General features: G+C 44.8%; 1 protein-coding gene across 1 annotated transcript in view; it reads left to right on the top strand.

Annotated features, from left to right (window-relative positions):
- The window catches only part of NRSN1 (neurensin 1), a 20122-nt gene extending 10096 nt beyond the window's left edge, over positions 1-10026 (top strand). Inside the window, exon 4 of the mRNA XM_017505254.2 lies at positions 9083-10026. Coding sequence (XP_017360743.1) covers positions 9083-9481 — 399 coding nt within the window. The 3' untranslated portion in view covers positions 9482-10026. The remainder of the gene's footprint in view (positions 1-9082) is intronic.
- The last annotated feature ends 713 nt before the right edge of the window (positions 10027-10739 follow it).

The raw sequence follows: 10739 nt of genomic DNA, 5'->3' as shown, positions 1-10739 counted from the left end.
CGTATCAGGAGGGGCGTATCAGGAGAGACGTATCAGGAGGGGCGTATCAGGAGAGGCGTATCAGGAGGGGCATATGACGAGAGGCCTATCAGGAGAGGCATATCAGGAGAGGCGTATCAGGAGGGGCGTATCAGGAGAGGCGTATCAGGAGAGGCCTATCAGGAGAGGCGTATCAGGAGAGGCGTATCAGGAGGGGCGTATCAGGAGAGGCGTATCAGGAGGGGCATATGACGAGAGACGTATCAGGAGAGGCGTATCAGGAGAGGCGGACGAGGAGAGGCGTATCAGAAGGGGCATATCAGGAGAGAACTATCAGGAGGGGCGTATCAGGAGGGGCGTATCAGGAGGGGCGTATCAGGAGGGGCGTATCAGGAGGGGCGTATCAGGAGGGGCGTATCACGGGAGGCAGTAGAGCAAAATAATTGGGAATATGAATTCTAACGGCAGACTTCATGAGCTCAAATCCGAGCTCTTCTGTTTAATCGTTCTACGACCTTTAGCAAATTATTTGGCCTTATGGGGGCCTCTAATGGTGATACTTATGGCACCTACCACATAAAAGATGTGAGAATTAAATGAGATAATATTTACAAAGAGCATAACACTGTCTTGGTATGTACTTAATAAGCATTAGCTATATTAGCTACTATTACTGGTTGCTGTAGAAAGCACTGAGTTCTTAAATGGAAAAAAAACTTGAAATAGACTTAATAAAGTATTAGGTAACACACCTGTTAGCAAAGATAACCCAAGATCCAAGTGTCTTCATTCAAAATCACATTCTTGTCACATATTCTGCAGATCAAAACTAGTCAAGTCAGCACCCTTGCCCTGTAGAAATCTCACCTCTGATGAATCCTTACTGGCCTTAGCCAATGAAACGCACAGCCAAGCTCGGCACATCTTGTATTTACCCAGATATGTGGGTGCTTGTTTCCCTATTTGTCAAAGAAAAGCTATTTGCCTGACAGCTCTATTGTGCCAAGAGCCTGCAATGCCACTGACACACAGAATATTGTAAGTGTTCATGGAACTCCAAAGCACTGGTTGTGTGATTCATGAAGCTGTAAACCCATCAAATAAAATATGTGGGTTATGTGTTTAAAACACAAAACTCACAGTAAATTACCAACCCCAGAATTCAGATTTCATTAATTTCTCCATTCTATTTTACACAATCAAGATCCAAAAATATTTATTTACTGTAGCGCTGGAGTCCTAGATGTGTACCTTAGCCACAAAACAAGAAGCCTAGTGTCAACTTGACTAACCTAGGAATTCACTGTCTTAGAGACCTTATCTCTACCAAAGGATAAACCAACTGTTCCTCGGTTTCCTCCTAGGGAAATGAGTGAATTCATTCCAAAGGATTTATGAAGCGCTTTGTACTAACACAGGAAAAGGCACCAGTTATGCTCATGTTTCTATTATCATTCTGTTTTTGTGTTTTTTTCTTTTATTCAAACTGCATCTGTAGGTGGCTCAAGCTGCCGGCTTCTCCTTTGCCTGCTTCCACTGGAGTGCTGCAGGGGCCATGCTGGCCTCTCACCGGGGGCTGAGCTCACAATGCTTTAGCAGGACTCTGTCCCTGAGGCAACTTTAAGCAGTGGGCAGCAGCACTCAATGAGAACAGAGATTGGAATCAAATGTGTCTGAGACAGAATCTTTATTACATGCATCCGCATAACATCTGTTTCACCGTATCATTCTGCCTTTCTTTCTCCAAATATGTAGCTGTCCAACACGCACCAGGCTATATGGGAGGCTCTGGGATTCTGATGGGAATAAGTTCCTCTTTTTCAGAGGTGAACAAGTATTGTTCTTAAATATGAAGATCTTTTCTTCACCTCTGAGTCAGATATAGCCCTTGACCTGAAGGAGTTTGCAGCCAAATAGGGGAGGTGGCCATGTACACAGATTGTTATAATGCAATATGCTAAATGCCCCACTTTAAAGCAGGCACAGGATTTACTGGGAGCACAGGGTTTGAGGGGAAGAAATGGCTCCAAGAGGAGGTTGCATGTGAGCAAGCAGGAACAGGGCATCCCAACAGAGAGAAAAGCGTTGCAAAAGCTAAGAGCCATGGGAGAGTAGAGCATGTTCAGGAGGCTGCAAAGAGCTGCCTGTGGCTGAGATAAATTTCACAGAACTGAAGGGCTATGTAATGGACATTTCTTCATAGTCTTTCAGCTTGAGTACAGTGAGGGGGCATGATATTCAAGCTAGGCTTTCCTAGGAGGGATGTAATGATGAAGTGTAAACACACACACACACACACACACACACACACACAAACTGCCAGATACTTTCTGTCTCAGAAATCCTAGGTTACTGCATGACTGCCTCAGCCACTTCTAATTTAGCTCACTGCCCACAGCTGACGCCCTCCATAAAAATCGATGTAACACAGTCCCATCACCCATTGCTGCTGTTCCAAAATCAATCAGGCTATGGTGGAATTTTTTTTTTTCTTATCTTTGCCTTTGACCTTAACTAAGGCTGTTGCCACTTGATCGTCCATGCAGCAAACAGTGCCATATGCAGGTATGAAAGCAATGGGAGCAGTCTTCTCAGCCCTAGTCATTCTCTTCTCACTTCGGGGTTCTCCTCTTGCCTTCTCCTCAACCTGTCTCAGAAATTGTATCAGCCTGTGTCAGAGGTTAATATGTCATGAGGGCGCTCGCTGCTGATGTGTAGGTGCAAGGCATGACCGCCTCCCCCACAGCCGCACTAACTGTCAACGTGACTCCGGCCCCTCTGTGTCCTCTCAAGACCCAGGTTACGTTCCTCCCATCTGCCCTGACCTCTCCAGTTGCCCCTCTTCAGCTAAGTCAGAGTTTAAACTTAAGTCCTTGGATTTTCCTTCAAAGTTTTGTTAGATATTAAGAAGTTAGTTTTATACTAGGGATGAGAGGAGCTGTGGAAGACTCTTCTTTTTAAATCACAAATAAATGTTGCATATATTTGTCACGTACAATACGTTTTGAAATACATATACAATGTGGCATGTCTACATCAAACTAATTAATATATGCATTACCTCACATACTTTTTTGTGGTAAGAACACTTAAAATCTATTCTTTCAGCAATGTTCAAGAGCACAAGACAGTGTTATAGACTGTAGTCACCATGTTGTCCAACAGGTCTCTTGAATTGACTCCGCTTAACTGAAATTTTGTGTCTTTTAAACAAAATCTTCCCAAGCCTTTCTCCCACTCCCTTCCAGTTCCTCTCTACTTCTATGATTTCCGCTTTTTTAGATTTCACATATAAGTGAGATCATGCAATATTTGTCTTTCTGTGCCTGGCTTATTTCACTTGACTTGATGTCCTGTGGAAGACTAGAAGAGAAGCCATGTGGTACAATTTCTGTTTATAAAAGATTTCGCAGCTTGTCTTTGAAGGATGGAGTGATAGAGATCATCAGGATACCGTTGCAATGTTCCAGGCAAGATATAATAATGGCCTGTGCCATTAGAGTGGCTGCAGAGGACAGGACAAAAAAGATTCAAGAGATGCTTAGGAGAGAGAGCGACGAATATTGAATGATCCACCACTCTGACTGTGAGGAGCAATTTCATGGCTGGGTGGATGGGAAGAACACAAATAGAGAAATTGGGAAGGAAGTTGCTCAGCACCATTTTTAATTTTTTGGGTTTGAGGAGCCTTTGGAACATTTTTCTATAGATTCTCCTGTTGGTTATCAGAAATATGGTCTAGAGCTCAAGACAAAAATCCAGGCTGGAGTTGGAGGTTTGGAAGTCATTGGTAACAGGTGGGAGTTGAAACTGCAGCTTCCAATTAAACCCTAAATAGAACATAGTGAATAAAAAGAGGTGGAGGTCAAGGGTAGACTCCTGAGCCAGGTGTGGTGGTGCGCGCCTGTTACCCCAGAGGATTCAGCAGGCTAAGCATGGAGGATTGCTTCAGGCCAAGAGTTGACGGCGGCAATGAGCCATGCTTGCACTGCTGCACTCCAGCCTGCAGGACAGACAGTGACCCTGTCTCCCAAACAGGTGAGGAAGGGTAGAATCTTGGGGAACACCAATAATTTATGAAGAACATCCAGCAAAGCAGGTTGAGCATGAGTTGTTTAGAGCAGAGATACAGGGAGGAAAGAGTGTGTCAGAGACAGCATGGGAAGGGCTTCAAAAAAGTGTAAGTGAGGGCCGGGCGCCGTGGCTCACGCCTGTAATCCCAGCACTTTGGGAGGCCAAGGCGGGTGGATCAGGAGGTCAAGAGATCGAGACCATCCTGGTCAACATGGTGAAACCCCGTCTCTACTAAAAATACAAAAAATCAGCTGGGCATGGTGGCGCGTGCCTGTAGTCCCAGCTACTCAGGAGGCTGAGGCAGGAGAATTGCCTGAACCCAGGAGGTGGAGGTTGCGGTGAGCCGAGATCGCGCCATTGCACTCCAGCCTGGGTAACGAGAGCGAAACTCCGTCTCAAAAAACAAAACAAAACAAAAACAAATGTAAGTATTTCATATCAATGAATGGAGAAGATTTAAGTGAGCTGAAGAAATAAATTAAGTTTGACATTAAATTTGACAATTAAGAGATCGTTTGTAACCTCAGAAAAGCAGGTTTAAGGAAATTGTGGAGGACTCAGCGTGGCTGTCAAGGGCAGAAAGGACTTTGAGCAGTAGGAAGAGAGGGGGCGCGGGGCTGGGGAACTGCTTTCAAAGATGGAGGCAGTTGAATGTGTTTATGCACTGGAGGAAGGAAGCTCCGTTAGGTGGAAGAGGTGATGTGATTTCACCGTCCAGTTAAAGGGTCTAGGACGACTGTGAGGTCAGGCTGTGGAAGGACCTCGATCATCACCAGGCATCAGTTCTTGCTTCATAAAGCTCAGTGTCAAGCTGAGGCAAGCAGGGCCTGAGGAGCTAGAGTCTGTCCCCGCGGCTGGCAGACATCAGGCTCAGAGCGCACGTCCTGCTCAGGAGAGGTCAGCACAGCCCTCAGGGCTGATGCAGTAGAAAAAGCCCATCTTCGCCCTTGATATGGTTCCCCTAAATAACCTCTAACCCAGATGGTGCCTTGGACACGCAGCTCCATCCAGCATTCCCTGCACGCCAGGCTGTTCTTCCCCTGCCATGCAGGTTCATGCTTCCAGCAGTCATTCCTGCCTCCTCTCTGCCAGAACAGCTGTGCCGTGACTGCTGCCAGCTCTGTCTGTGGAGTAAACTGCATTTTCAGGCCTCATCATCTCACCAGGATACAATGAAAGGATGCTGGTCAAAATAACAGCAGTCTCTGGCCTGCAGCCCCCACCAAGCAGGATTTCTGGCATGCAAATACGTTCTCCTTCCTCTCCAACTTTCCTTTCCAGCAGCAGGAACTGGGTTTTCACACATCCTCCCACAGCCATGAGTGGAATCGGAAGTCGCAGCACAAAAACTGTCCTCGCTGCTGTTTCGGGGGTTTGTCACCACCAGGAGAGGCCCTTCTCTGTCACCACTGAAACTGGCCTTCCCACCCCCAGGCTCCAGGCTGCTCCACTGAGCCTGAAGGAGGACCCCCCCAGTGCACTCCAGCTCTTCTCTTTGGCCCTAAACAAGGTTGCTTTGCTTCCTCAGAACCTTAAACAAGCTCTGCATTGCAACATTTTGACTCTCTCAGTTTGACAGCCCTCTTTCTGTTAGAACTGGGATCACTTCGACTTAGAACTGTGTCCAGAGACAATTTTTATGATGTTGTTGAAATCACTCCCTCAATCTTTATTCCTTCCAGTGCTCCAGCATGGTACCAGGACTAAGGCAGTGTATCCCAGCTGCTCTTCTCACCTCCCCTATACTCTGTGAGAGGGTTGGAAGCAGCCTGCTCATGACTGACTCCTTCACATCTAGCATGCCACGCTCTCCCTCCGTGCTTGAACAGGTCTGGAATTCTCCAGTGGATGCATCTCTTGGAGATTCTCATTAGGGACTGGCATTGAAAGCACCTTCAGAAGCCTTGAAGTCAGCTGTTCCCTATGCTGCTTTCCCAGTACAGAGGGCGAGCCTCTCTGATTCTCCCATGTCAGTGGGAAAGGGGAGCATGCTCAGAAAGGCCAGTTCTTCAAGTGAGCAGGAATCTGCCATCTGCAAGCCATGGTTTGCCTTTTAGCTTCCAAGGGAAAGTCCAGGAGTGGATTTTCATTGAAGGCACTGCTCAGCTGAGGAGCAGACTACTCTGAGAACCAACCACCTGCCTCTGTGTAAAGCTGGTGGTTTACGTTAGGCAGGCAGGTTTGTGTATTGAGTGTCGGGCTGGAACAGAGCTCTGGGAGGCAAGACAGACACACAGTGGTCTCACTTGCTGTTCAGAATCTCAGAAACTGGAAAGATACCTTTTGGCTACCCGCAACTTTTTAGAATTAATGCCAATTTTTCAGCAGGCAGGTAATTTAGTGACATAGGAGGCATGTCACCATGGATATTTAATTTCATGTGTGCTTTCAGAATCTTCTGATGTGAGTCATTTTCTAACAGTTATAAATAATGGTTAGTCTTGGAAGGTAAATGTGCTTGCCACCATTTTTAGAAAAATGTAGAAAGCAATCCAAAATGTTATATCTTACAGCCCAATTTTTCCTGTGGTACTTACATCTTACATAGAGCAGCTTTTTTTTTTCCCAGAAGACATCCTATTGACTCTGTCTGATTTTCAGTTTCCTTACAATGTGACATAATGGAAATTTGTTCACATATGGTGGCTAAAACTCCTTTGAGGTTCAAATAAAAATAATAGAAAGAAATATACAAAATAGTAATTGGTGAAGTATTATGGGCAGAAGAAACGCCACGGGTAGCAGGATCACACACAGATCTGGATTAGAACTGGTTACACCATCTGCTATTTATGGGACCATCAACTATACTTCTTTTTTCTTTTTTTTTTTTTTTTGAAATGGAGTCTCGCTCTTGTTGCCCAGGCTGGAGTGCAATGGCACAATCTCAGCTCACTGCAACCACCGCTCCCCCAGGTTCAAGAAGTGATTCTCCTGACTCAGCCTCCCAAGCAGCTGGGATTACAAGCATGCCTCATCACATCCAGCTAATTTTGTAATTTTAGTAGAGACAGGGTTTCATCAAGTTGGTCAGGCTGGTTAAACCCCTGACCTCACGTGATCTGCCTGCCTCGGCCTCCCAAAATGCTAAGGATTATGGGCGTGGGTAGCCATGCCCAGCTGAACTATCCTTCTTTAACCTTATAAGCAAACATAAGATTTCTTATAGGTGAAATGGGAATAAAAATACCTACTTCTCATAAGATGCTTGTGAGGATTAAATGAAAAACACATCTAGCACTAGCCCAGATCATAATAGATGCTCAATAATACCAGTTACTTTTTTGGTAGGGTGATAGATTTGTGAATATGTTTTCCTTCTATTAGCCAAACCTCCTTTATCAGTGTATTATCTCAAAAATTTAAATATTAAAGAGTAAATGATGTTATGTATATGGTTATTTTCCTAACCTTGTTATTCTAACTAAAGAACAGAAGGAAATGAAAAAATGTGTTTAAAAAGTAACGATGTTAGCTATTCCTTATGCCAAGTGCTGAGCAACTGTAATACTGTTACCAGTGTAGCATAACAATTTTACAAGTGGTGTCTTTCCAAATGAGAAGAAGAATAGCTACTTATTACAATTTGTAACTTTGCCAGATGCAAGGCTAAGTGCTTTTATGCATAGTCTCATTCACTCCTGGCAACTCCTCTATGAGGTAGGTATTATGAGCATTTGTTATGTCATAGATGGGGAAATTAATGACAAGAGCTTTTATGTAACTTTCCTTCTGTGATTCAAGTGCTAGATAGTGGTGGTAGAATCCAAGCGTGAGTCTATTTATTCCAAACCTGTGATCATAGCCACCAAATGGTACATCACTTCCATCTTCAGTGTGTGACATTTCATTAGAACTTGACCTAACGCAGTTTAACCTCCACCTGCCATTCTGAACACTTCCTGGCACTTGTACAAGTACAGCCCAAATAGCTACATGTGAGAGGAGAAAGAGCACTGGCCTGGGGACCAGCTCTGTGGCTTCTAACCCTGCTTCTGCTGCTTGCGAACTGTCCATCTTTGGCCTATGACTTACCCTCTCTGAGACTACATTTCTTTACCCGTAAACTGGCAATTAAGGTTCCTTCTCTGCTTACTTGGAAAAGAGGTGAGTAGTTACAAAGACTGTCCATGTCCTCCAGCCAGAACTACTGGGAACACCGCTCCATGCTGATTTGTGTATTACTGGAGTTGAATGTATTACTCATTACAGTGAGAGAGAATGTCACCATAGGAGACTGTAGGGCGTTGGAATCTGAGAGTGTGAAAGGAAGTATAATATTATAGGATGTGGGCTCTGGTTGGGTGCTTTCAGGGAGGGGCTAATGAACAAAGAGTTCATTCTGGATTGTTAGGGACAGTGCTGTGACTGGATATCTTCGTAAATCTTATGTATAGAGAGGGCAGACTGGAGTGAGACTAAAGCTGTCATGGGTAAAGAAGTAGTCTTCATTCATACGAGCCAGGAGAAGGGGCCATGTAGCCTTTTGTGATTTTACAAGGACCTTGTTTTGTCTGTGCATAGAAGTGATGAAGGGGCTCTGTGTTTTCTCACTACACCATGGTCCCAGCATGAGCACGTGTTACTGTTCTGTGAGATGGTGCCTGGCAGAGCAGCATGGCTTTGCTGTGAGCCCCTAGCCAGCTTCTAACAACATCGAGGCCTGGGGGACGCAGCAAGGCCAGCTCCTGGATATCAGGGCTACTTTTCTCCCTCAAGACCAAGTGAGACAATGTAAGCAAAAGAAGCAAAAGAAAGTTTTGTCAATTACAAAGTGTTATGAGAATTAAATATATATATATATATATCTCAAGGCTGAATGCTGGAGTTTTTGGTTGCTATTAAAATTAGAAAGAAGATCCCCTTTCACCTTTTACAACCGAAAATTAAGTAGGTGTTTCCTGCAAATTTGGGGTAACAGAAATATTAACTTCTCTCAAGAAATAAGACAAGTGCTGCCCTTGAGGGCTCAGGGAAAGTGGAAGCACCCTCCTCACTCAGTCTGTCTTCTGTGGTTATCTGCCTCTAGGTCGGACTCATCTCAGGTGCAGTCTTCGTGATCCTCGGATTGACTGTTCTGGCAGTGGGCTTTCTTGTGCCCCCTAAAATCGAAGCATTTGGTGAAGCCGATTTTGTGGTGGTCGACACGCATGCTGTCCAGTTCAACAGTGCTCTTGACATATATAAGCTGGCAGGAGCCGTTCTCTTCTGCATCGGGGGCACGTCCATGGCAGGGTGCCTGCTGATGTCAGTGTTTGCAAAGAGCTACTCCAAAGAAGAAAAGTTCCTCCAGCAGAAGTTTAAAGAACGAATCGCAGACGTCAAAGCCCACACCCAGCCCATTACAAAAGCTCCGGGGCCAGGGGAAACGACGATTCCAGTCACTTTGTCCAGGGTTCAAAATGTCCAGCCTCTATCGGCAACCTGAAATCTTTCCCACCCCAGTTCTTGTCTGATTTATGCCTGTGGTTAAAAGCAGCAGGCCGATTTTTGAGAGGAAGAAGATGTGGCATGGACTGCCCCAAGGCTGTGTTTAGCTGTGGGCAGCACGGTGGGTGGACTCACACTTGCCCAGTCCAGGCGGCTCTGGCAGAGGTCAGTGCCATGCCTGAGTCTGTGCACAGGCATCCAGCTGCTTAAGACGGGTGCTTCCTTGTGCCTGGCCACCAGGAGCCCCTGGAACTCCTCTTTCATAGATTGTGACTCTGTGTTATTTTCCGTGTTATTTGAAAGTGCCGAACAGTTTAGACCAGCTCACCAATGGCTAATGTGGTTCACTTTATTTTCTAATGTTGGTTTATCTAATCTTTCTTTCGTGGTGCTGTCTTCCATTCCTGTCTCTCTACGTGTAAGATTTTGTCATGTGTGTTCATAGAAACGTGGAATTTTTTTATTTTGATCTGAGTATGTCTTTTAACTGTATCATGACATGAGGTTCCTGACATTGAATACAAAGTTATCAGCATTCACAAATCTTTTTGTTTTCTCCATGGTTTTTTTTTTTTTTCCTTTGAGATGAAGTGCTATTCTTTTGCCCAGGTTGGAGTGCAGTGGTGAAATCATAGCACACTGCAGCCTCGAACTCCTGGGCTCAAGCGATCCTCCCACCTCAGCCTCCCAAGCAGCTGGGACTACAGGCACCTGCCACCACCCCCGGCCAATATTAAAAAAAAATTTTTTTAGAGGCAGGAATTTGCTATCCAATTTTTTTTAAAAAGCTAAAATTGCCAACTTTCAAGTCTTGATAAAAAAATTAATTTTAAGAGAGTCTACTTATGCAGTGTTCCAAAGTACTGAATTAGAAACCAGGAAATTTTAGTTTCTTCTACTACCTGTGTGATCTTGGGGAAATTATTTAACCTCTCAGACCTCATTTTCCCCTTCTGTATAATGGGAGTCCTGGATTATAATATGTCTAGGCTCTCATCACTCAAACATCCAAGATTCCATTTCTGTGGAATTTTGTTATATCATCGAGTCTCTCCCCAACAGATGTTTGTAACGTTTTGTGGCTCTCACGCATGGTGGGTTCTTTCAGAATTAGACTCCTGGAAAGCCACTGAGTCAGCAGCCTTCACACTCTCTACCCTTAAATAGTCAGCCCCAGCAATGTATACAATGCCGTCATATTTTTATAAAAACAAAAGTAAGCCATCCTCAAATAAGGAAGCCCTTGGTGGATATTA

The sequence above is a fragment of the Cebus imitator genome, unplaced genomic scaffold (assembly GCF_001604975.1).
Source record: "Cebus imitator isolate Cc_AM_T3 unplaced genomic scaffold, Cebus_imitator-1.0 Scaffold335, whole genome shotgun sequence".
NCBI classification, from domain to species: domain Eukaryota; kingdom Metazoa; phylum Chordata; class Mammalia; order Primates; family Cebidae; genus Cebus; species Cebus imitator.
This window is presented reverse-complemented; position numbering and strand designations above follow the sequence as displayed.